This window comes from Ictalurus furcatus, chromosome 7 (assembly GCF_023375685.1).
Source record: "Ictalurus furcatus strain D&B chromosome 7, Billie_1.0, whole genome shotgun sequence".
Taxonomy (NCBI): domain Eukaryota; kingdom Metazoa; phylum Chordata; class Actinopteri; order Siluriformes; family Ictaluridae; genus Ictalurus; species Ictalurus furcatus.
Window position 1 is genome coordinate 7,849,934 of NC_071261.1, and position 25,507 is coordinate 7,875,440.

The 25,507-nt window shown below is 39.6% G+C and overlaps 1 protein-coding gene across 1 annotated transcript; it reads right to left on the reverse strand.

Moving 5' to 3' along the window:
• Positions 1 to 4,154: 4,154 nt before the first annotated feature.
• cacnb2b (calcium channel, voltage-dependent, beta 2b) lies at positions 4,155 to 24,174 on the reverse strand. The gene is made up of 14 exons (XM_053628148.1): positions 23,696 to 24,174; positions 16,189 to 16,266; positions 14,046 to 14,168; positions 13,824 to 13,963; positions 13,612 to 13,673; positions 13,310 to 13,332; positions 13,007 to 13,087; positions 11,248 to 11,306; positions 10,935 to 11,044; positions 10,719 to 10,727; positions 10,194 to 10,345; positions 7,504 to 7,599; positions 6,575 to 6,745; positions 4,155 to 5,424 (listed from the first exon to the last, which is right to left on the reverse strand). The coding sequence occupies exons 1-14, from the start codon at positions 23,711 to 23,713 to the stop codon at positions 4,717 to 4,719; spliced, it is 1,830 nt and encodes a 609-aa protein (XP_053484123.1). The 5' UTR covers positions 23,714 to 24,174; the 3' UTR covers positions 4,155 to 4,716.
• Between the last annotated feature and the right edge of the window lie 1,333 nt (positions 24,175 to 25,507).

A 25,507-nucleotide genomic window follows, 5' to 3' on the forward strand; every position in this document is an offset into this window, starting at 1 on the left:
GAAGTGAATACCATGGATTATCTCATTACAGTGGCTCCTGTCAAGGGGTGGGATTTATTAGGCAGCAAGTGAACAATCAGTTCTCAAAGTTGCTGCAAAAATGGGCAAGTGTAAGGAACTGAGCAGCTTTGACAAGGGCCAGATTGTGATGGCTAGACGACTGGGTCAGCGCATCTCCACAATGGCAGGTCTCATGCGGTGCTCAAGGAATGCAGTGGTTAGTACCTACCAAAAGTGGTCCAAGAAAGACAACCAGTGAAATGGCAACAGGGTCATGGGCGCCAAGGCTCATTGATATGTGTCAGGAGCAAAGGCTAGCCTGTCTTGTCCAATCCCACAGAAGCGCTACTGTACCACTGTTACATGTCAGTGTTTGTGTGTTCCCTCTCTGCTCCCCCCCACACTGTTTGTTTGCCCTTCTGTCTCTTGCTGTCTTCTTATAGGTGGAGCCCTGTGGCAATCTCCATTAACTGGTTGACAAGACCTGACCTATAGGAAGGCAGGAACCCGGCTAAAAGAGGCCGAGCTGTCTATTTAAAAGGAGCACGTTGAAACCATTGTGTTAGCCTCTTGGCTCACTGCTAGGCTGTTGTTTTGATTGTCGCTTTGTTCTCTGCGCACACAAGATGGAGGCAGGATTCCAACCACCCCCAGAGGTGCGAGGCAAACGTGCTAACCACTAAGCCAACATGTCCCCCACACATCTTTCATGATAGGCTCCAGATAGACAGACTCTTCATTGCAAGCTATGAAGATAGATTTTTTTAGACTTTGAACAATTCTGCATGTCAAGAAAGGGGTAGCACATAATGTAGTATGGTTTGTACCATGGGTCAATGCATCAAGCTTTTTTTACCCCAGAGTCTAGAAGTATCAACATCCACAGGCAATTGCTTTAAAACTACATGGGAACCCCGGCCTCCTGTAAAATATCATTTAAATGCAGCAATGAAATGTTTCTATGTTAAATGTAGAAATGTGTCTATATTATTATTAAGTCTTGGTGAATTTCACTATTTTAACAAATCAAATGATCAAATATCTCACTGTGATATCACAGTCCAAAGCTTCATTGCAAACCTATGGCAGATTTAAGTGTGCTTTAATTCAAAGATTAAGGTTCATCGGACAACAGGCTTTAAATATGTTGTTTTATGTTCACCTGGGACACACAGCTTCATTAGGAGTCAGTGAGTGAAGGTGGGTTGGTTTTGCATAGAAAAAATATTGCAATTTTTATTGAACAGTGCACCCTTCATTTGTCCCACGTGGACACTTCTCTATATGTACTACTAAGTACTACTGTTTATTGTTTGAGCTGGACATCTCAATAAATTTGAATAATCATGTAAGTGGTGCAGCAGATAGCAGTGATGAGATTCCCTTTGAGCAGTATCCAGTGTATGATTAAGTGCAGAATTGTCAGTATATCTAAACAACATTCCCAACTGTCAAAGGTGGAACTTAATTCTGGAAAGAAAAAAAATGCAGAAGAAGTTAATAAAGCATGACAGTGAACTGTAGAATGTGTGTGTGTGTGTGTGTGTGTGTGTATATATATATATATATATATATATATATATATATATATATATATATATAATATGTAGATATAAAGAGTATCTACCAAGGCATTAATAAAAATAAAAAAAAGAATTAAAAATGTTGAATATCGTGGAAAAGTAAATTTTCCCCATAATTGAATTTAAATAGTGGAACGTTCATATATTCTAGATTCATTACACATAAAGTGAAATATTTCAAGTCTTTTTTTCTGTTTTAATCTCAATGATTACGGCTTACAGCTCACGGAAATCAAAAATCCAGTATCTTAAAATATTAGAATAAAGAATTTATAATACAGAAATGTTGAACTTCTGAAAAGTATGTTCATTTATGCAGTGATACTCGGTCGGGGCTTTAATCCTTTTGCATTAATTACTGTGCAAAAGTATCAATGTGGCGTGGCATGGAGGCAATCAGCCTGTGGCACTGCTGAGGTGTTCTGGAAGCCCAGGTTGCTTTGATAGCAGTCTTCAGTTCGTCTGTATTGTTGGGTCTGGTGTCTCTCGTAGATTCTCTATGGGGTTCGGGTCATGAGAGTCGGATAGACAATCAAGCACAGTAACACCAAGGTCACAAACCAGTTACTAGTAGTTTTGGCACTGTGGGCAGGTGCAGAGTCCTGCTGGAAAAGGAAATCAGCATCTCCATAAAGCTCGTCAGCAGATGGAAGCATGAAGTGCATGAAGATGAACGCTGCATCGACTCTCGACTTGAGAAAACACACTGGACCAACACCAGCAGATGACATGGCAACCCAAATCATCACTGACTGTGGAAACTTTACACTGGATTTGGATTCTGTTCCTCTCCACTCTTCCTTCAGACTCTGGGACCTTGATTTCCAAATGAAATGCAACATTTACTTTCATCTTCCCCGTGATTGTGGTTGTGTACTGAACCAGAATGAGAGATTAAAGCCTCAGGAAACCTTTGCAGGTGTTTTGAGTTAATTAGCTGATTAGAGCTCTTCTCAGATCGACATTTCTGTATTATAAATTCTTTATTCGGATATTTTGAGATACTGGATTTTTGATTTCCATGAGCTGTACGTGGTAATCATTGAGATTAAAACAAAAACAGCCTTGAAATATTTCACTTTATGTGTAATGAATCTACAATATAAATTACGGAGAAAAAAGAACTTTTACACGATATTAAAATTTTTTGAGATGCACCTGTATGCACAAATGCATAGAAATAATCACAAATATATGCATAGAGTAATTATATTTTCTAAGCCTGATAAGACCAATGTAAAGAACAGTGCTTCAAGTTGTGTCAAAAATGTTGTACAATTTGAGATGAATTAGAAAACTGGGATGACTGTAAAAACAGTTAAATAAACCGGAGTTAAAGGGGAACGCACTAACCGAGGCTATGGAACTATACTGTGTGCTAACATTATGTTATAGGCTAATGATCATATGTTAAGTTTGTGTTAAGGTCACCTTTAATAGATCTTGAGAATGGCCTTTTAAAATCTGAGAATAAAAAATACTACTATATTAAGGCAAAGAAAAAATAAACAACTTTTGTCATCTGTGTCAGGGGAGTAAAGGACATGCCCTGGGACAAAATTGAAAGTGTGCAAATACTTCAATCATTATCAGAAATCAATATAAATGTAAAATCTTTCAAATAAATAAATAAATAAATAAATAAATAGAGGAATTCCAGGGCAAAATTAAGAGCTACTGTCCTTGTTTATGATTTTTCCAACATTGTAAAATAAATTTCTAGAAAAAATATAGCAATGGTTAAAACACTTACAACAGTATCAAAGACAGGTTGGTGAAGAAAAAAAAAAGTGCAATATTATGATGCATGCATACAGAAATTGCAAAGTATGCAATGGCACCGTATTTATTGAAATGATCAAAAAAAATTTTACTGCTATATGATTAGCCTCAGCAAGCTCGAAGGGCTGAGAATGACTGATTGAAAGACTAAAGGTGAAAGAATGAAAGACATGTAAGTGAGAAGAAGTGGAGAGAGAAAGCAAACAAAGTCCATACTGTAATGCCAATAGGTGTACTGTGCCAAAAGTCCCATCAATCTCCTCTGAGACACTTTTTAGATTCAAGCTAGCATGATTAGCCTGCCAGTAAAAAAGTGTTGGTTAGCATGTCAGGCTGTTGCATATATGGGCAAGTTTTATAAAAGATAAAGCTACACCAGCAACATTTACAGCAGTTTATATAAATTATTTATTGGAGTAATCTTTTTAGTACGTTAGTATATTTATACACATATATCAACAGTGTTGACTATTATTTTGCTTATATATATATATATACATATATATATATATATATATATATATATATATATACACACACACACACACACACACACACACACACACACACACAATACAGTATACAGTCAAAATAATAGTCAACACTGTTGATAAGGTTGATGTGTAAATTAAAACATTTTTACACCATTTTTCTTTAAATGTTGGAAATGTTGCGGTGTGGCACATGTATAAAGACATTTCCACATGAATACTCATAGTCATAATGAATTTGTGAAAAATGACTGCATTATTTTGTCTTTTCTTCTTTTCTTTAATTGTCAGAAAAGGGTTTGAACCGTGATGATTTGATCATTGAGAAGCCATATTGTGGAAAATAAATACAAATAGCCAGAAAAAAAGAGCTTATGTTAAAATATAGGTAGAAAAAAAAGGGTTTCTCAGAAGTTTCTTAAGGCAGACTGTGGAAGCAAAAACTAGTCTAATTTTGTTATTTCACATGTGTTGTGTAAGATTATGCTCCTATTAGACAGTAGAAACAGCATACTTCTGTAAACTGGCTAAATGGAAATGCCAGGTAGATATAACTGAAAAGATGCTTTGTTCTTTACTGGTTGTTCTTGCAAAGCACTGTCCTTAGCAATATTTAATGTTAAACTATTCTGGTAAAAAAAAATAAAAATTAAATAGATTGTAAAATATTGAGATGAATCAGCTGTAATATATGTTTTAAAAATACAGTACATTTGAATAATAATTAGGTAACCTGCATTTGCACCTACATTCTAAGCCTATACAGTAGTTGTGCATGCTCTTGGTGAGACCTTTGAACGGTACAAGTATTAACATTACACCTAGGTTTCACATAGCAGCATCAGCACACTGCAAATCAGTCAGTGATGAATGTACATATCTCTGCTCCAGTTTCCAGCCTCATCATGTCTGTCGTTGTCCCTCTCCTTGTTCCTGTCTCTGTCTCGCTCTCGGCCACGGTAGTGGTATTTGTGTTCAAGGCTGTAGTGCTGTTCATGTTCAGATGATACATAGTGGTGTAAAGGCAGCGTATGTTCATTAGAAGGGCGTAGCTGTCTGTGATGACTATGCTGCCTGTTGCGCTGATTGTGCTTCAGTTTATAGTCCTGTCCACATTCATTGTGATTGTCCGTGCTCTTGCGGTGATGATGATGGTGGTGGTGATGGTGGTGGTGGTTTTGGTCTTTATGGATTGTAATCTGGGTTGGGTGTGCCTCTGTTTGGTCCAATCCTTCTTCATCTAGCAGCAAACGATGGCTCTGAGGCTCGGAGTGCTTACCTGCCACATTATCTATGTCCATGTTTTGTAAGTGGGCAGGGTGGTGGTTGTGCTGTTCGGTGTGGTCTGTGCTGGTCCGGCAGTGATGGTGACGGTGACGGTGGTGGTGGTGGCTATGTTGGGGTCTCTTTGGCTCACTCTTCAGGAGGCGCTCCTCCTCAGCTGCCTCTTCCTCCCTCACTTCCTCTTTTTCATCCTCTTTCTGCTCCTCATTCCTGGGATGCTCCAGTTGGTTCTCCAGAGATCCCTTCCTCTTAGTAGCCACTGCCCTCCTGCTTTTCGATTCATCCTAATGTCAGAGATTAAAATAATGAAGGTAAATGAATACTCCAACATTGCACCCTTCAAAACATTTTATCTAATGTTCTATCTAGACTGATCAAGATCATTTTTATCAAAATTAGCTTGACATTCTTAGCTTATACAGATTTTTTATTTCACAGTTTCATTTTTTTATTATTAAGTGTAGCTTTCCCAAACCAAATAACAGTCTCTTGTATGCAGAGGGCTTATTCTGAGGACTCTAATGATACATAATCTGACATGTTGTTGAAAGGGAAATAAACATCATTGGGCATGAATCGGTTGTTAAGCTGGTTGATGACATTTCTAAATTAGACTATCCACAAAAAAGTATTGCTAATTAGGATTCATAACACTCATAAGCAGTATCCCATGATGATTTTGACATGTCCAGGTATGATGCATATTTTAAAGTCTTCTTTGAGTATCCATTTAGATGATGGAGGCATGTCATCCCATCATACAGTTAATACTGTAGTATGTATTTGTTATTTATTTATTGTCATTTGTAGCAGGTTACAGAAAAGTGATCAGATCGTTTTAAAACAGAGGCTTCTAAGATGCCTTAAGACGCTTCTTCTTAAAGAGAGTCCTGGTCTGGAAAGCTCACAGGAAATAGCTATAGGCATACCGATCTGGCATACAGATTTAAAGCCATTCATCCATTATCTTGTATTTATTTTTGTCAGGGTAATGCATACAAATTAAAAAGAGTATATTCTGGGTGGTTTAAAAAGTGTTATTGTCCTTAATATCGGGGAAGATGAAACTCTATATAGCACTATTCAAACTAAGTTAATCTACTGTTGTTTAATAGAACATCCAACTAAAGACTAAGACTACTTCCTAAGACACCAACTTTTATACTCTCTCTTATAATCTATTGAAATCCAGCATATGCCATATCACTTACCAGAGTTTCTTCTACCTCATATCTGTCTTCTTTAAATAGTTTTAATTGATGGAAAGAAAAAGAGTTACAAATGACAGCACACACAATGGTAAAAGTGTTCTCAACCACTGTATTTTATATATCTTCTTTTTTTATTTTATATCTTCTCAACCACTGTATTTAACTGAAAAATGGAAGCGAAAACTGAATAGACCCTCCACTGCCATTGTGCATGCATATCTACCTTAGCAGGTGTGGGGCTGCAGGGAAGTGTACTCTCTGTGGGCTCCACTGCAGGCTTGGCTGTTTCCACGTCTGGGGGGTGAGTGGCTCTCCAGTAAGACTCCAGGTATTCAGCTATGTGCTCACAGGCATCTGACAGCTGGTTCTCATCTAAGATTACATCAAAGACCTCCTAAAGGATGAAGAAGCAAGGAGAAATGTGAGGGTGAGAATTAAACTTGCAGGAATTCATTCAATATTTGTCCACTGTATCTGTAGCATAGGTACCTTGTACTGAAAAAAAAAAAAAAGATAAAGTAAACAGTAAACATTAAAAATACACAATTCTATAATGCAAAGTCAACATTAAATCATTATACTAAAACAAAACATTAAAAACGTCAATTAAACTATATGTTGTGTTCATTTAGTATCTTAATTTATTAGTTGTGCATAGCGAAACAAAGAAAAGTACATCTCTGACATTTAAAAATAACATTGTCTTTATTATCCCATGAAACTAGTCTCTGATTAAGCCCTCAGGTAAGACTCAGGTGAAAGAGGACATTCTACTTGTATTTCTAAATGCAATGTTTAATTTGTCAAGAAATATAAAAGATTTAGCAAGTCGTCTGTAATGTTAATAACACACAGATAAAGAAGATGTGCTTTTTAAAAAATTTGTTTTTACAAATTACTTTTACAAATTAGCAACCATAGCAGAGCATATAGTAAGGTTGAACCAATATAAACATTTTGTCACCAGACAATTCAAAGCACTTAAAAACATCACCCAATGAAAAAGTCAAGACATTTGATGAAGGTCTGGAATGGCCAAATAAGATGCTATAATTAAAGTTAAAAAAAAAAAAAAAAAATCTGTATGTATTACTTCTAATACAAGACCAGGGGTCTGGTCCTACAATAAAATGAGCACGAAGGCAAACTTACATTGGGACACTGGGCGAGTTTATCTGCGGCCACCATCTGAACATTGAGATGTTTAGTTTGGGACTTTCCCCTGGTCTTTATCAACCTGGTGAGAACCTGAAGCATCAAATAAAAGAAGGGACAAATGAACAGGAAATAGGTGATAGAAAATAGAGATATACTGTAAAAGTTTTCAGTTAGTGGATTGTGGTCTATTACTGTAGCTCTTGTTCTATTTCACCCCTCAAACGCACCAGAGGCAGTGAGAATATCCTGAGCTCTGAGACCTGTATCAAGGCCAGATAGTGATGTAGAACACAATATTTGCAATTAAAAACAATTAGACTACATGAACACCATATGGATCTATGTACTTAGCCAGTTCTGGAGCAACAAGTAATCCATCTTCCAAAGCTGCCAATAGTCCCCTCTCATCTATTCTGCCCTGGTGAATGTATATCCATCCATCTTCTACCGCTTACTCCTTTTCAGGGTCATGGGGAACCTGGAGCCTATCCCAGGGAGCATCGGGCACAAGGCGGGGTACACCATGGTGCCAGTCCATCGCAGGGCACACTCACATACACACTCACACACCCATTCATACACTACGGACACTTTGGACATGCCAATCAGCCTACCATGCATGACTTTGGACTGGGGGAGGAAACCGGAGGAACCCTACGCTGCATGGGGTTTTCCCCATGGGGAGAACATGGGAGAACATGCAAACTCCACACACATATGGCCCCAGCGGGACTCGAACCCCGAGTGAGGCGGACGTGCTAACCACTAAGCCACCGTGCACCCGGTGAATGTATGTATGAACACACACATTATGAGCTCTTTCCTACATGGATCTAGTCTTGAGTTGGCTTGTGATTTCACAACTGAGCTGCCAAACTCCCTTAATTCAATTAATGTGCAATACTTGGGCTGAATGGAGTTTCCCTCCATTCTCTCCAACATTATCCACTCAAAGTTTTTCACATGTCCCTTTGTCTAAACCACCATCACACCTGTGACTAAACACTGATAGCATGAATGAGTTGTTTTCACTCACTATACCATGCATTGTCCACCGTTCACTAGGTCCGTTTGAGTCCACTAACACGCATCACTAGACTGGAGCTCAGAGAGATCAGATTCTCCCTGTGCACTCCTCTGAGTATTCCTCATCCCCCACTGTCTGGGCAAATAGCAGGCCTGTGGCTACATACTGTTAGCATGGCTGTGTGGATTTCTCTCACCATACTGTGGACTATTCACAGTTTAGCCTGGATCTTTGTTAATATTGAAATCTGAGGCTGGATGTCTGGCTCAGACTGAGATGTGTCCTTGTCTCAGCAAGAGGCACAACCTTTAGTGTGCTAAAGATGCAGGATTTTCTAAGGAAAATCTGCTTCGGAGTGATGCCCCATTGGCAAGAAATAGTCACTAAGGATGCTTCCTTTGCTGGCTGGGGAGCAGTGCAATGCGCCCTGGGGTGACATTATAACACATCAACTATCTGGAATTGAGGGCAGTCTAATAGGTCTAACAGTAAGTTTTTCTTACTGGTTCTAAGACATCATCATTGGAAACCTCTTCCACAAGCAGATCTGATCAAATGGACAAATAGATTTGGCACAACCAGCCAGGTCACCTGTGCCTGCAGGTTTGGTCCCTCCAAATGAAATGATTGGATCCAGTGCATTGGATGAGCTGCAATAATACCTTTCCTTCAGGGACTGCTAGACAACAGCAAGACCATGGATTGCATCTCTCTGAGTTCACAAGAGCTCAGCATGGGATCTCCTCCTTGTACACCTCCTTATGACACTATGCAAGATGGATCTAACATTTCTGTTAGTGATCACTTCAGCAGAAAGAGTGGGAGAACTCCATGCTCTGGTGATAAGCTCACCTTGCATGTGTTGTTGACCAAATGACTGTGGGGTGACCTTGTAGGTGAATTCAGTATTTCTGCCCAAGGTCATAACACCATATATTTTAAATCAATCCACTGACTTTGCAGCAGTCCATGAAGTTGAGCAGAGTATTCCGTGTTGTGCCATGCACATAATCTACAGTACTTCTTAGACTAAACCATAGCGATCCGATCTTCAGGGCAACCTCAGTTCCAGTTCCAACCTCAGTTCCATCCTCAGTTCCAGAGGAAAGACACATGGGGTTCACTGGATGGTCGACATCATCACCAAGTCCTATAGATGGGCTGGATAGCCCCTACCATGACATGCCACTCCACCTGGGTATCACCATGCACTTTGCTCAGGTTCTGCAAGATTAACATCATCCCAGTGGTATGAGTGTGGCAGGCATATCCAAACACCAATCCAGCTATTCCTAAGATGTATCTGCTCATCATAATATTTTGAGATACATTATCTAGGCAATTCTCATTGCCCTTGGAGGATAGAAGTGGTGAAATAGAACATTCTGTAACTGTGGTTCTATGAGACCTGGGTAAACACCAGAATTCCTTGTCATTCACAACCAGCACAAACACGGCGAGAACCCACGGAGAACGTTCCAGGAAAATATGGTTTTATGACAGCTATACTTTATTACAAACACAGTGTGATGCATCACTTTGTGACTTTGTTGAAGTTCTTGGTATCCAGGTGATTCCTGGCAGCTATCTGGATTTCACAGTACCAAAGTTACAAACCTACAGTAACTAGAATTACTCTGTGAATGTGAACTTAAACCTTGGGAGAGGAGATCTTGACATAGACGAGAATTGGGGCCAGGGAGGTCTTGCTGAGTTGGAGAGGGTGGTTTATAGTGTCTGCATCCAGAACCACCAGCTGCAAGCTACGCGCAAGCTCAAAGATCCTCTCAATCTCCCCTTGGATCTGAGCTACAGGCACAGGTAGAGATGTTTTATATTAAACCAGCATACCCTAGTTAAAGAGAGTTTTAAACACCCCCTTCTAGTCAAACCATGAAAATAAGAACGATGAGTTCCCTTGAAACACAATAGCCTTAAGGTTATCTTAACTGTCACAGACTCTATTAAAAGAAAAGAAAGATTGGATATTCTATTTCTATTTATTTTAATATAACCCCTCATAATTACTCATAAAGACAACTCATAATTCGATTGCTGTGATATTAATACAAACAGGCATGTGTAATATTAATGCAGAAAAAAACCACAATATAGTGATATTGTGATCATGCTAGTGATCATGCTAAAACCAAACAGGAATAGGTTTGGGAGCAATACATACCAGCGGCATCTGAGGCAATGAATGGAATAGAGTGGAGAGAATCCATTTAGATTCCCTTATATTAATGTTGGTACTTCACATCTGTCCATACCTCATAGTAAAATAAATATGTGCTTTCTACTGTTTAGTAAACAACGTATTCAATGTAATCCCAAAACACATACTATAAACGTCTGTAGTGTTGTTTAGTCAGAACACTTGGCATAGGTATCTCACCAAGGCTAGAGCGTGTGTTGGAGCGATCCATTATAGCATGTTTGCTAGGGTTGTTTAGGATTGACCGCTTAGCGAGAGCAATGTCTGCTGTCACTCGAGTGATGGTTATTCTGTCAAAGGAAAAAAAGAGAAAGATGTCCCACCATATGTATTTAATATAATACCATATAAGATAACTTTTTTAAGCAGCATTAAATAAACAGATGACAATGGAATAACTATAAACCTGATCAAACTTTACTGACACTAAGACAATAAAAGAACACCAAAATAATTACAATCTGTATTCTGCCAACATGAAGTAACTACATACCTGCCTTCAAATCTGTGTTTTAAAAAATCAAAGAGGGCCTTCTGCATCATATCTGTAACCTGCAAAAGACACAGCAGATTTGTTTATTTTTTTGTTAATCACCACATAATCTGTTCATGTTAAAGTGCACCTATTATGCTTTTTCAGATATTACCTTTCATGTAGTGTGTATATAGAGCTGTTTGCAAATGTAAAAAGTCTGCAAAGTTTCAAACATCAAAGCGCATGACAAATAGAGTTATCGACTCCCGAAAGAAGGAACCGATTCTGAACAGCTGAATCGATTCATTAGTGATTCCAGACTTTACTTCCTGTACTAACCTATGTAGGTTTGTAACAAAAACCCCCGACACTGGTCTTCATCGGCTGCTCGTGAACAATGTGTACGTGTACCAAATGCATAGTTTTGTGTTGTATATACGTGTACAGCCATTGCACAGCTGTAGGCCTCTGCTAACCAGCTAACTCACATTATTGTCAAAGTACATACAAACTTATCACTGAGAAACCTCCTGTTCTCGTCGTGCTTGCGCTGATGGTCCGGGTCGATCTTCCGATGTTTCGCTACCAGACTCGGGCTCAAATTGATAAGGTAAAACCAACGACATTATTACTGAGCTGAAATTTAGATGTGGTAATGGGCATTTCCTTTCCGACACGCACTGTAAACGGTAGCCCAATCACAACAGAGTAGGCTCTCTGAAAGGAGGAGTTTAGAGTTAACGGATCCTTGAGTGAGTCGTTTGTGACACTGAGAAAAAGAGGTGATACTGCAATGTAAATTATGAGAAAATTAAAGTTTTTTGGGTTTTTTTTTTACCTTGAATGCATGTGAACCTATTGTATGAGACCTATAAAACAAAAGTAGGCACGTTTATGTAGCATAATAGGGGCACGTTAAATCCTGAGAAAGTAGACTGCAAAATGCAAGTTGTACAGCAGAGGGTGCAGTAATCCCTGTTTATACAGTAAAATAACCCTTGTACAACATACTTGAACATCAGTGTAAGACAAATTCAATACCATAATACTTCTTAAAGGTTTTATTTAAAGATAGTTTACACCTTTAAAGGCCAATATTTGATTAGCCCATATGGTCATCTTTTTATTTATCCTTTAATGATCCATTGCAGTTTACATTGAGATTTACATAAGGTAGAATTCAAAATGGCGGAAGGCGAAATGTTGGCTCTTTTGAAGTTGTAGGTCACATGACAAAGTATTTTCGTATTTTATTCATACTACACACATATACTGATCAGTTTGTATGGTATCAACGGCCAAGCAGTACGTACTGAACCTAACGAAGTAGGTACTGTCACAGTATGTGATTTCGGATGTAGTCCATGATTCGAGACCTCTTTTAATCTTGCTCCATCTGCCTGTGAGTAGATTAGTTCATCTATGTGTTTAGAATTATTTCTGCTCATATTTCATTATTTTTCATAATATTTGTTCAGATTACTTCATAGTCACGTTTGTATTATTTATCGTTTCGCACGTTCAACAACTTGACCACATGGAAGTGCTGTATCATTAAACGGACATGCTAGTGCACATTGATACCTCACTTTATGCCCCGTCATCATTGAAGCTACTGTATCTAGTGCTACGTCTGTCAAGTCAATCAAGAGTGTTTGGTGATCTGGTGATGTGTGCCTCGCTACACGTTTGGGTGCCAGAAAAATGAATGTCATAAAAAATGAGCCCAAAATGCAGGGCCTAACAAAGGGTCTGACATTAGAAGAGATTCAATCACCTCGTAACCCTTGAGTGAAGGCCCCATCAGCACGACAGGACGCATGGAAGGCACAACGTCATATGCTGCCAGTTGTTCCCCCTACCAAAATCATTTAAAAATAAAAAGTGTTTTAGATGTTATGATTTAAACTATAAGTGCAGTTATTTAGGATGACAGTTCATTGATTGACAGGCAGAGTGAAGCTAATAGTTGGGAATACAAGGGAGGCACATCAGTATGAGGAAATGAGAATTAGCTTTGTTAATTCTGGAAAATACAGTATGTCACTCTGGAGGTACAGTATCAGAGCCGCATACTTACTGATTTCTTCTTCACTTGCTGAACTGTGGTGTAAGATTTAGACAAGATAGATTACATTTAGTGCAATCGTGAAAATATAATACTATAACTCATTTACTCACTTCTCAAAATGAATATTGTATACAGTTTTAATGGAATTAGTATTGTTAGACATTCTGCTAGACAGAATCCATCATAATCATGTATGGTCTAGCCTAATTGGAATAAATAAATAAATAAATAAATAAATAAATAAAGGAGGAGACTAAAACACTGCAGGTATTCAGCAAGTTCAATTTACCTACTGATTCATCTGAGCTCACCTGTTGGAGTAGGAGTGACTTTCTTCGAGTTCATATCATCTTTGGCAGAGCTTGCTGCTTTGCTGAAGTGACAAGCAGGTCAAATGATCATTTGTAGAAACCTTCGGCATGTCTAAAAATTTTTTACACTGCTATGTAAAAGGTTTTCTGCAATGTCTGAAATTTTCTGGACATATGTGTATAGGTTGCTTTGTAAAGAAGGAGTGATATACTTGGCTAGAGCTTTGGCGGCCTTCCTGGCTTGCACCTCTCTCCGAATGAGAATAGTCTCCAGATTGACTGGGCTGGGGATGAAACCCACTTCCCCACCTTCTTTCACCAGCCGCCCAATCCACCAGTCATTATTGAATTTCTGTAAAACCGTGTATACACACAATAATTTTGATGTTGCTAAAATGTAGGTGGTTTATAGGGCAGTGCAGGTGCTCCCTCACCTCTTTAACATGCAGGAAGTCTTTAGCCTCAAAGGCAACTCCTTGTCCTGGGATAGGAACATTGTCGTCATCGGCAGGGGTGTAGGTGTAGTTTGTGCGTACAGCAAATGCAACAGGTTTAGACTGCCAATAAGAAACAGGCAAGACAACTGAAATGCTATACAGTATATTACATATTATGCATCTAATTTTTTATATATATATATATATATATATATATATATATATATATATATATATATATATATATATATATATATATATATATATATTCTGCTAGCCCACTTGTTTTTAGGTCAAATTGATGTAAAAAAAAAAAATTAAGATAAATTAGAAATGAAAATGATTAAGAAATGTAAATGTCTGTTATGAATTGTGAGAACTGGCAGGGGTGGGTAGTATAATTAGGCTTGAGGGGCTAAGGGGCTAAGTTTCAAAGATAAAAAGACATCAATATAAGGTTTAAATTTTGGCATCCCCTTTAAAATTATTTGCTGTTAACAAATTTCCTGGACTATTTTTGACTTATGTGGAACTATGCATAACAGCACCACCAGTGGTTATAAGAAAAATACACAGGAAGGTATAAAGAAGTGAGGCTGGGGCCGATTTCTCTCTATCCCAGACTGTAGACTCCTCAGTAAAAGTCATGTCAGGTGACAAGAGAGTGAAAAGAAATGATTTGATATACATTTGGGATTATATTTTTCCACTCATGTCACTGGCACGTCTGAAACACATCATCAGCTGTGATTGAGAAGGTGTGCATGTGAAATACAGCCATAGCTGTTATGAATGCAAACACGGTTTTTCAAACAAGGTTTTTTTAGGTTTTTCCCTAAAATGTTACTGATGTCTATGGTCTATTTGTCCAGCTAGGGACATCCTTATAATCCTTATTTACATCAGTGAACCATCTTATGGCCCACTTCTATTGGCAAGCATTCACAGTGATGTACACAGATGGAATTTATGTAAATTAACTCCCAGCCACCCCAAAAATGCCATTGTATGACCCCAATTAAGGCCCCCTTCATATGAATTGGGCCACTGAATAGAAATGCACAAGAGGACTACTTTTAGTGTTTACTATTAGTTCTAGAAGTGCGTCTATTGAATATCTCAGCATGTAGTGTTGCAGAGACACGCTCCCAAATAATCTTCTTCTTTTGGCTGCTCCTGTTAAGGGTCACCACAGCGGATCATCCATCTCCATTATGGAAATCAGGTTTATGATCCGCTTATTTGATTTGGCACAGGTTTTATGCCGGATGCCATCCCTGACACAACCCTTTTCATTTTATCCGGACTGGCACTGAGAGTGCACCAGCTTGTGCAATGTCAGTGACTGGGTTTGGTGCCTAGCGTAGGGCTCAAACTCCTGAGATTAAGAGAGTCATGCTCCACCTACTGAACTAGCTGGGCACCACTCTCCTAAATAATCTACAGAGCTGGAATCCCAAAAGAGATTCTGGCAGAACAAGATAACACTTTCATGTAGTGTCACACGCACTATGCAGAGTGTTCTAATTACTGGACAATTTGCAGCAGTGTTTACCATCCCCAGAGGGATAGACTGGTTGAGTGATTTAATTAGTCCCTCAAAAGCATGACTCATATTCACAAGGAGGCTAGGAACTGGGTTAATTGGCTAGAACCTATTGTTTGGGTTAATTGGCTAGAACCTATTGTTTTGGTTTATTGGCTAGAACCTATTGTTTGGGTTAATTGGCTAGAACCTTCCAAACTCTTTTTACTTGTAGATCAGCATAGCAGTGGTTAGGTGGAGCCCTGGAAGGATTAGTGTGTGTTTCTAATTCTTATTTCCAACCATTGTGTTTTCTGGTTTTCCAGATTGTGCCTGCCCTTTTGTTTCGATCATGGATCTGTCTCACATGTCTCAGCCTTCTTGTTTTTTTCACCAATGCTTTGAACTTTGACATTTTGAATGTCCTTAATAAATAATCCACTGAGTTTACAAACTTGCATCCCACCCCAGACTGCTCATTACAAAATCACTGCAATGTATTTATTATGTCTGCGTTCTTACGCAGTGCATGAAAAGGGTCCACAGGACAATGCGTAAGTTGAAGCAGTACGTACATTTGTTTGTACTGCCTATATTGTAAGAAATGTAGTGTACCTTGGCCTTCTCCAGCTGGACCTGAGCATTCTTCTCCTTCTCCTCGGTGGTCCCTGAGTCCTGACGGTCCGCCAAACCCTGACAGAAAAAAGGCAAAAGACATGAACCCAAAATCTTCCTATGCACACAATTCGCCGCACAAAGGGTTCTTGCCTTTAACAACCATGCTTGCTGATACTAATCTTTATGTTCAGGTCAGTCATACTCACCATAAAATGCAAAAATATACCAATGCTATTAAATAAAAATTATAGAAAACAGTCTGGTACCAAGTGATCATGATGCATTTGCCACTGGCAAAAAAAAAATTGGCACAATTGAAAACAGGTCATGATTTAGAATAATTATCAAAACTGTGTGTGTCATACCGCCACGATATCAAATAATGTCAATTTCCATTCTTCATAATACCATGACTGGATTTCATTTAGATTTCAGGCCAATATTTTACTGGGAAAAAGAACCAGCGGCTGACATAACTTATACAATATCATGAGTTTTCTGTTTTCTTTGTCACTTACTATGTACTATGCTGTTTCAGTTTAGTGTTGCAAATTCAAAATTTGTCATCACATGGATGAGACCAACATACAATTTTTAGTTTAAATGAGAAGCGTTATGTTTGGAGAAAGGAAAACACTGCATCCCAGCATAAGAACCTTATCTCATCTGTGAAACATGGTAGTGGTAGTATCATGGTTTGGACCTGATTTGCTGCATCTGGCCCAGGATGACTTTCCATCTTTGACGGAACACTGAATTCTGAATTATACCAGTGAATTCTAAAGGAAAATGTCAGGACATCTGTCAATTAACTGAATCTGAAGAGAAAGTTGGTCTTGCAGCAAAACAATGAGCTTAAACACATGAGTCGTTCTACCAAAGAATGGTTAAAGAAGAATAAAGTTAATGTTTTGGAATGGCCAAGTCAAAGTCCTGACCTTAATCCAATAGAAATGTGGAAGGACTCATGCCTCCCTGCAGCATGGCATGTTCACGCAGGTGAGCAGGAACCCTAGGCATCTTTCTTCTGGTGTTTTTCACAGTCAGTAGAAAGGTCTCTTTAGTGTCCTATGTTATTGTAACTGTGACCTTAATCACCTTCCGCCTGTAAATTGTTCGTATCTTAAGGACTGTTCCACAGGTGCATGTGCAGTAATTGTTTACGATTCATTGAACAAGCATGAAAAACATTGTTTAAACCCTTTCCAATGAAGATCTGTAAAACTTATTTGGATTTTACAAAATTATCTTTAAAATACACTCTCCTGAAAAAGGGGCGTTTCTTTTTTTTGCTGCGTGTATAAGGCAGTGAGGCATCAATGACTGTCATTTCACAAATGAATTAGGATCGAAGTTATAGCTGGAATAATTTCAAAAGTATATTGGTGTCAGTTTCTGAAGCAGTATATTTAAGTAGCATGAAATTGTGTAGTGTATTTTTGTGTACATCCTTAAAACTGGGTTGAAGGAAATAGGAAGTAATTGCAAATTGGGAAAAAATGGCTTAAACACAAATAAATTAGCAATGCCTTTTTACCCAACATGTTTGCATGCTCCTTCAGGAATCCATTACAAATGTATTACTGGGAATAATGTCAGGTGTCAGATAAAGGAGGTGGATGCAAGTGCAAGCAGTTTATTAAAGAAAACACACAGGAAACAAACAACATGGGAACAAGAAGACTAAACATGATCTATGAGCGTGAGACAAGAAACATATACATGTGATAGGTGACAACAGGCTACACACGACAAAAACTAAGGAAGAAAACACAGAGGAAATGGGACTAATTAGGGAGGACACAAAACAGCTGCAAGTGATTACAGCCCATGTATTTTGCGAAGCTACAGAGAAATAATGTCCTTGTTGACATGAGATTATGTAATAACTCTAGGTGAAGCAATGCAGATCCCTGACCAAATGACATAATATACAGTCTGTAGTCTGAAAAGGATGTGGCATAATTTTGTCACGGTGGGCCCCATGTGCAAGCATTACATGTGGGCTCTATTCAGTGCTTCCTCTCCAAAAAAAACCAAACAAAAAAAACAAAAAAAAAAATGCTCAAATAAAGACTCACTAATATGACAACAATCTAGTCCTTTTAGCAAACAGTGCCCTTTAAATACACTGCATCAAGCATACCATTCATTCATTCGTTCATTTTCAGTTACTGTTATCTCCTGGTTAGGGTCTTGGATCCAGAGCCACCAATGAGAGGGGCATGAGAGACACCCTGGAGGGGACACCAGTCCATCGCAGAGCACCATAAACACACACATGTTCACATTATAGTAATTCCTTGGAGCAATTTAGAGTATCCAATTCACATATTGGGATGTTTTTGGGAGGTGGGAGGAAACCCATAAAGATACAGGGAGAACATGCAGAGAAACTCTGCACAGACAGTAACCAACATCCAGGAGCAAACCAGGGACTCTGCAGCTGTTAGCTAGCAAACTAGTAGGTACATTAAAATTTGTTTACCTGGTTATGATAATTTATGACTTACCAGTCTGAGTTTGTTGTCAAATTTTGATTTAGTTATAAATAATGTAATATTTTACTTGCGGTCTTAATTAATTTTCTGTAAATTAATTCTATATTAACATGAGACTAAGGAGGAATAGATGATGATATAGGAGGAGCACAGAAAGGACTGTTATCAATTAACTCAGTCAAGAAAAGGAGCTTTTTTTGTCTATGTTTTCCATAGGCATCTGTTCGCCCAGCATCACACCTCCCGCTGTTCAGTGTCATGCCAAGCACTGTAGAAACCGGTACTTAATTATTTAACAACACTATGAGCTGCTCAGCCATGCTAAAAGGCTATGCTACTTATTCTATTCCATCCAGTGGACCATGGCATGAAATTTAATGCACATCTCATAACATGGGCAACAGGAAGTCATGCGAAAAAGCTTTGTTTCTGTGGACTAGCGCCTGAAGTTAATTTTAATGGCAGGTGATTGCATTTATTGCAGTCAACTGGGCCATTTCTTGGTTACCTCCCTGCTCTGGTTAAAAGGGAGGGCTCACAAGTAGAGAGGAGGCTGCTGGTGAGCCGAACATCCACTTCTTTGGGTCTTTAGCAAGGAATGGGCCCTCTCCTTACCACCTCACTGCCTGTAAGACTGTGTCATAGACCTGCTCCCTGGGGTTACCCTGCCATCTGTATAACCTGTTCCACCTGGAAAGACAGGCCATGGAACGGTATATCAATGACTCCCTTGCCGCCAGCATTATCTGACCCTCCTCATCCCCCCTGGGTGCCAACTTCTTTTTTGTGGCCAAGAAAGACCACTCCCTTTGCCTTTGCATTGATTACCAGGGCTTGAACAGCACCACAGTAAAAAAATAAGTACCCCTTCCTCTCCTCAACTCTGCCTTAGAGCCACTTCACAGGGCCACCATTTTTACCAAATTGGACCTGCGGAATTGGACCTTTTCAGGATCTGCTAGGTGGACAAGTGGAAGACAGCATTTAACACTGCCCTGGGTCACTTTGAGAATCTGGTCATGTTCTTTGGCCTTACTAATGCCCCAGCAGTTTTCCAGGCCCTGGTGAATGATTTCCTCAGGGTTTCCCTATACCACTTCATTTTTGTGTACCTAGATGACATTCTAATCTTTACTTGCACCTCAACTGAGCACATGCACCACATCCATCAGGTCCTTCAGCAGCTGTTAGAGAACTGCCTGTTTGTTAAAGTGAAGAAGTGCCAATTCCATGCCCGCTCAGTCACCTTCCTGTGGTATATTATAGAGAGTGAGTGGGTGAAGGCTGTTCCTGAGAAGATCTGGGTCATTGCCGAGTGGCCCAGACCCACCACCCTGAAGCATCTACAATGGTTCCTGTGGTTTGTTAACTTTTACCACTGCTTCATAAGGGATTACAGCCAGATAACAGCACCATTTATCATGCTCACCTCCACCTACACTTACTTTGTCTGGACCCCTGAAGTGGAGCACTCCTTTGCCAAGCTAAAAAAGTTGTTCACCTCCACCCTCATGTTAATTCATCCTGATCCCTCTTGACAGTTTATAGTGGAGGTAGATGCCTCGGACTCGGAAGTAAGCGTGGTCCTGTCCCAATGCACAGCCCCAGACCAGAAACTGCACCTGTGTGCCTTCTTGTCCTGCTGGCTGTCCCCCATTGATCACAACTAAATCATAGTGAATTGCAAATTGCTAGTGGTCAAGTTGGCACTTGAAGGGTGGAGACACTGTCTCAAGGAGGCTGAACAACCCTTCATTGTATGGAACAACCTTAGGAACCTAGCCTACATCCAAACCATCCAACAGCTCAACTTTCCCTCTCCCATCAATTCGCCTTTGTGGAAGCCCTCTCGAGCCCTGATACCATCTTCCCTCCTTTGTGAGTGGTGGGGCAGTCATGTGGTAAAATGAAGCTCAGATCAAGGAGGCTCAATGCACCCAACCCAACCCAGGTAACATCCCCCCAGGCTGCCCATTTGTCCCTGAGACTATGTGTTCCCAGGTCCTCCAGTGGGGTCCTCCCAGTTCTCCTGTCACCCTGGTTCCAGCCGCATGTTGGGTCTGCTGAGGTGACACTGGTGGCTGACCATGGTTGCCAACACCAGGCCTTTGTCACTGCTTGCTCAGTGTGTGCCAGAGGTAAAGCTTCATACCACCCACCTTCCTGCCTCCTTCATCCCTTGACTGTTCTCAGCTGCCCCTGGTCCCACATTGCCTTGGACTTTGTCACCAGCCTTTCCCCATCACAACTTAACACTACCTTCCTCACCATCATAGACTGCTTTTCCAAGGCAATGGCTCAACCCATGCTTCCTACAGCCCATGAAACTGCAGATCTCTTGGTCAGCCATGTTTTCTGCCTGCAGGGAATTCCCCAGGACATCATCTCTGACCATGGACCACAGTTTATATCTGAGGTATGGAGGTCATTCTGTAATGCTCTCTGTGCCACTGTAAAGTTGACCTCAGGGTTCCACCCCCAGATCAATGGTCAGGTGGAATGGACCAATCAGGTGGAATGGACCAATCAGGTGTTGGAAGCCGCGCTTCGATGTGTCACTGCCAACCACCCCTCAACCTGGAGCTCCCAGCTACCCTGGCTTGAGTATGCCCACAAGTCCCAGTCCAGCACCACCACTGGTATGTCCCCCTTTGAGTGTTCTTTGGGTGATCAGCCTCCTTTGTTCCCCATCCAGGAGAATGATAACACAGTTCCCTCTGTGCAAGCCCACATCCGTTGATGATGCAAGGTATGGAGAGAGGCCTGTTCCACCCTGCTCCACTTGGCTGTTTCAGATCCAGTTTAATAAATGAGGCTCACTGTTGGGAAAGTATATTTGTTTGATAGTTTTTCTTCATTTAACACTTAATCACAGACTAATGACAGTTATCAAGTCAAAGGAATTTCTCATAATTTCCATAAGTATAAAGTGTATTCACAGGTTTGTGTGCTGGGATATTCTGCTCGGGTTTGATCTTATACGTCACACATGAAAAATGCTACCTGCCACCAGGAGCTCAATACATCTTAATGTAAAACACCTCAGCAAACTAATTTAGACTAATTTCCTGCCTGTCACTAACTGAGCACTGGCAGGTTGCCTGCATATTCATTTATTGTCTGATCGTGCCAGTGTCAAATGTTAAAATCACTGTTCCAGTTACACATTACAGTACTGCTGCTATTCAGTAGTAGTGTAACTCTTCTCATAGGTAAAGCTCTGGGACTTAATGGGTATAGAGTTTTGGTAAACTGGTATATTTTAATGGTGTTAGCCCCTGAACCACCACACACATTCACTCAGGTTTGTTTATGTCCCAGTGTGCCCCCATGTCTGTGTTAATGTCTGGCTCTCCCTCTGTCCCTATTAGTTATGCTGTCATAGCTAGTCCTGCTGGAGTCCCTGCTTACACTCAATCACAATGTACATTCCTTTGCCAAGCTACAGTATATATGTACTCCTGCTGCCTCATGGTGATGCCCGATCATGACTCCTTCTGCCTGCTGGACTTGCCTGGCCTGTCCTGATGCTTTATTTCTGCTTGCAGCTTCCTTCTCATGGGAATCACTCGCTGCTGCTGAGAATGTCTCTAAAATAGCCCTAAGACTGCATCACATCCAGTGTCCCCAGGACAGGATCAAGATCCACTGCAACCCTGACCAGGATAAAGTGGTTACTATGGAAGAATGAATGAATGGATGAACGAACGATAAATTACATGAAAGTGAGTGGCATGACAGAAACACCAGTCTGAGCTACAATGCTAGATAGGTTCTCTATCTATGCCTTACTGTTGTCAGTCATGATTGCTTCTCTGTAAGGAGATTAAGATCACATAGGTCAGTCCAGGATTTAGAGAGACAGAGGGAGAGACAAATGCAAAATCCTCTTGGTCAAGCAGCCTTACAAGACTGCAAATAGAGGTACATGTACCATTTCAGAGCAAGAGAGAACCCCTCCCCCATTCAAGTATGAATAAACCTGTTACTTTGTATAAAACAACAGTGTGTATGTAATTAAAATCCTTTATTATAGCACAACATGTATTTTCAGTGACTTTCTGATGTCTTACAGGGCAACCAAATGTTCTGCTTAGAAATGCAGCTGATAGTTATAGCTGTGTTGTTTATAAAGACAAATCTCCTAAATGAAATTGCACAGTAAAATAGCTGACCTCTTTATTTTAAAGAAACAGATGGTTGGTTTTTGTTGTTGTTGGTTTTTTTTGCATTGTTTACTTTACCCTGCAATAATCATGTCCAGATAAGTGCAAAACTGTTGTATTTTTAGTAACTAGATTAAATAACCTAGGGTTGCAAAATATATTGTTTATGAAGTTACAAATGGTGTGCAAAGGTAATTGGAGGCATGTTTGCACAGCAGTTAGTGCTGCCCCTCACAGTTTCATTGACCCTGGTTCAATTATTAGCTCGGGTTACTGTTTGTGTAGAGTTTCTCTCCCTATGTCCGTCTGGGTTTCTTCCGGGTTCTCTGGTTTCCTTCCACCTCTCAAAAACATGTGGATTGGCTATGCAATATTGGCTCCTAGGTGTGAATGAATGTGTGAATGTGTGTGTACATAGTGCCCTATAATAGACTGGCATCCAGTGTATTCCTAGAGGTATTTCTGCCCAGTGTTCCTTGGATGTGTTCCAGATCCACCACAAGCCTAACCACGATAACGTGGTTACTGAAGATGAATGAATGAATGATATTGTGCAGCCCTAGAAATATGAAATGATATTGAAATGGTTATGCAATATCAATTTACAATACAATTAACAGTATAGTCTCAATCTGAGTATATGGCAACTAAATCCAGTGAAGAGGAGACACTCGGGCTCACATGGATTATGGCTGAATGCAACAGATGGCCCTCTCCTCAGATGGCACTTTCAAATATAGCCTACCTCATCACCCATCACACACCCACCCACACACACACACACACACACACACACACACACACACACAAACAATATTCAAAGGGAATGCATCTTACCTTTTTCTTGGGTGGCATACCGACTACACTTGTTTGTTGCTTGTAGCTCCACGACTACTGCACAAGTGAACTGTTTGCAATCTCACCCAGGGAAGTACATGAGATCCCCTTTAATCCTTTCCTTTCTAGAACAGATGACCAATTTCTTAAATATGCATGCTAAAGCAAGACTTGCTTCCTATGTATGGTGATCATTGGTTCCTCTTGCTGTATTACAGATGCAAAAAAAAAGAAAGAAAAAAACCCCCCAGAAAAATGGAGCGTCTGTCCGGCAACACCGAAAGCTTGAGCGCATCTCATACTCTAGTGTGTGTGTGTGTGTGTGTGTGTGTGTGTGTTTGGGGGGTGGGGGGACTCAGCAGCTTTGAGGGCTTATTTCTCGAGCGTGGCATCTGTTGCTTTCTCCCTGCATCCTTCTATGACCTGAACTCCAGCAATCGAATCTAAGCCTGATTCACCTAAAATAAGGTACCTAACAAACTATCCCTACATAAGGTGTGAAAATTGTGCCAGTAAAAAGTATTGAGATAAAATGGCATGGAAAAGCCACGGATCGGTAACGTGGCCGAAGTGTATTATGGATCCATCCAAATGTTTAGAAATTTTCACGAAGCCAGCAAAAGAATCTGAATTGTGAAGTCAATGGAGCTAAAATAAGTCCAATTTTAAGAGAGACGGTGTAGTCCTGTTAGGATTATGTCACAGTACCAAGAGTTTCACATTCACAGAAAAATTTTATTGCAAAATCTGTTGCAAAACTGTATTTGGCTATACTAAAATGGTTTTCCAAAACACTGTTGTACCTATGGAAAACATTTCATATTCAGCTGCAACATGTGTTCCAATAACTGTATCAATATGCCAACATTTATTATTTATTAACATTGTAAAAACAATTCAGGAAACACTATACCAAATAATGAAATTTCAATATTTACAAAGGAGCTCAGTTCTGTCCACATGCCAAAGCAGTTTTTTTTTTTGTTTTTGTTTTTTTTTTTATCTCTGCACAGTCCAAACAAATTCAGGCCAAACTAGATAGAAAACTGTCCAATCTGGCAACCTGCCTGAACTCAAGCTTTGACTACTTATTAAAAGGGGGGGGGGGGGGTTCAAAATCCTAGCACTTCCAAGTTGCCACTGTTGGGCCCTTGAGCAAGGCCCTTAACCCTCAACTGCTCAGTTGTATAAATGAGATAAACGTAAGTCGTTTATGAATGTAAATGTAAATGACACTGCTGCTCAGGACCTATAGCAGGAGTGTACTGAAAACATAACATTCACAAAGGTCTCCCAGACATACATAGTACACTCCAGTCACAATTTCATTCAATTTACGATACTTTTTTATTAAATAAAGAAAAATGATGACTGAAAAGATTCTTTGTTTTATTTATGAATCATAAACAATGCAAAACAATGTGGTTTTTTTTGTATAAAAAATTGCTATAAACAGACATTAAATATTGTAAACAAAATGTACTACAGATTTACCATATTTTAAAAATAAATGCATGTATAAATTCTCCCAATTTCACCGAATAAACAAAGTCTCAGACTTGGGGAAAATTATCTATTGGAACATATTTCCAGAAATCACAAAAAAATAATAATAATAAAAAAAAGGAATTCCTGTACGGACTGATTATTTTCCTACAACAGTACGTCCCAAAAGTGTTTTCTTCCTCTTATACCACAGCAGTGTGCAAACAAATAAATTATTTTACTTATTAGAGTCATTAGTTATAGTTTTATTATGAAAACAATTGTTTATGAAAACAATTGTTTATTATTAATGTTATTGTTAAAATT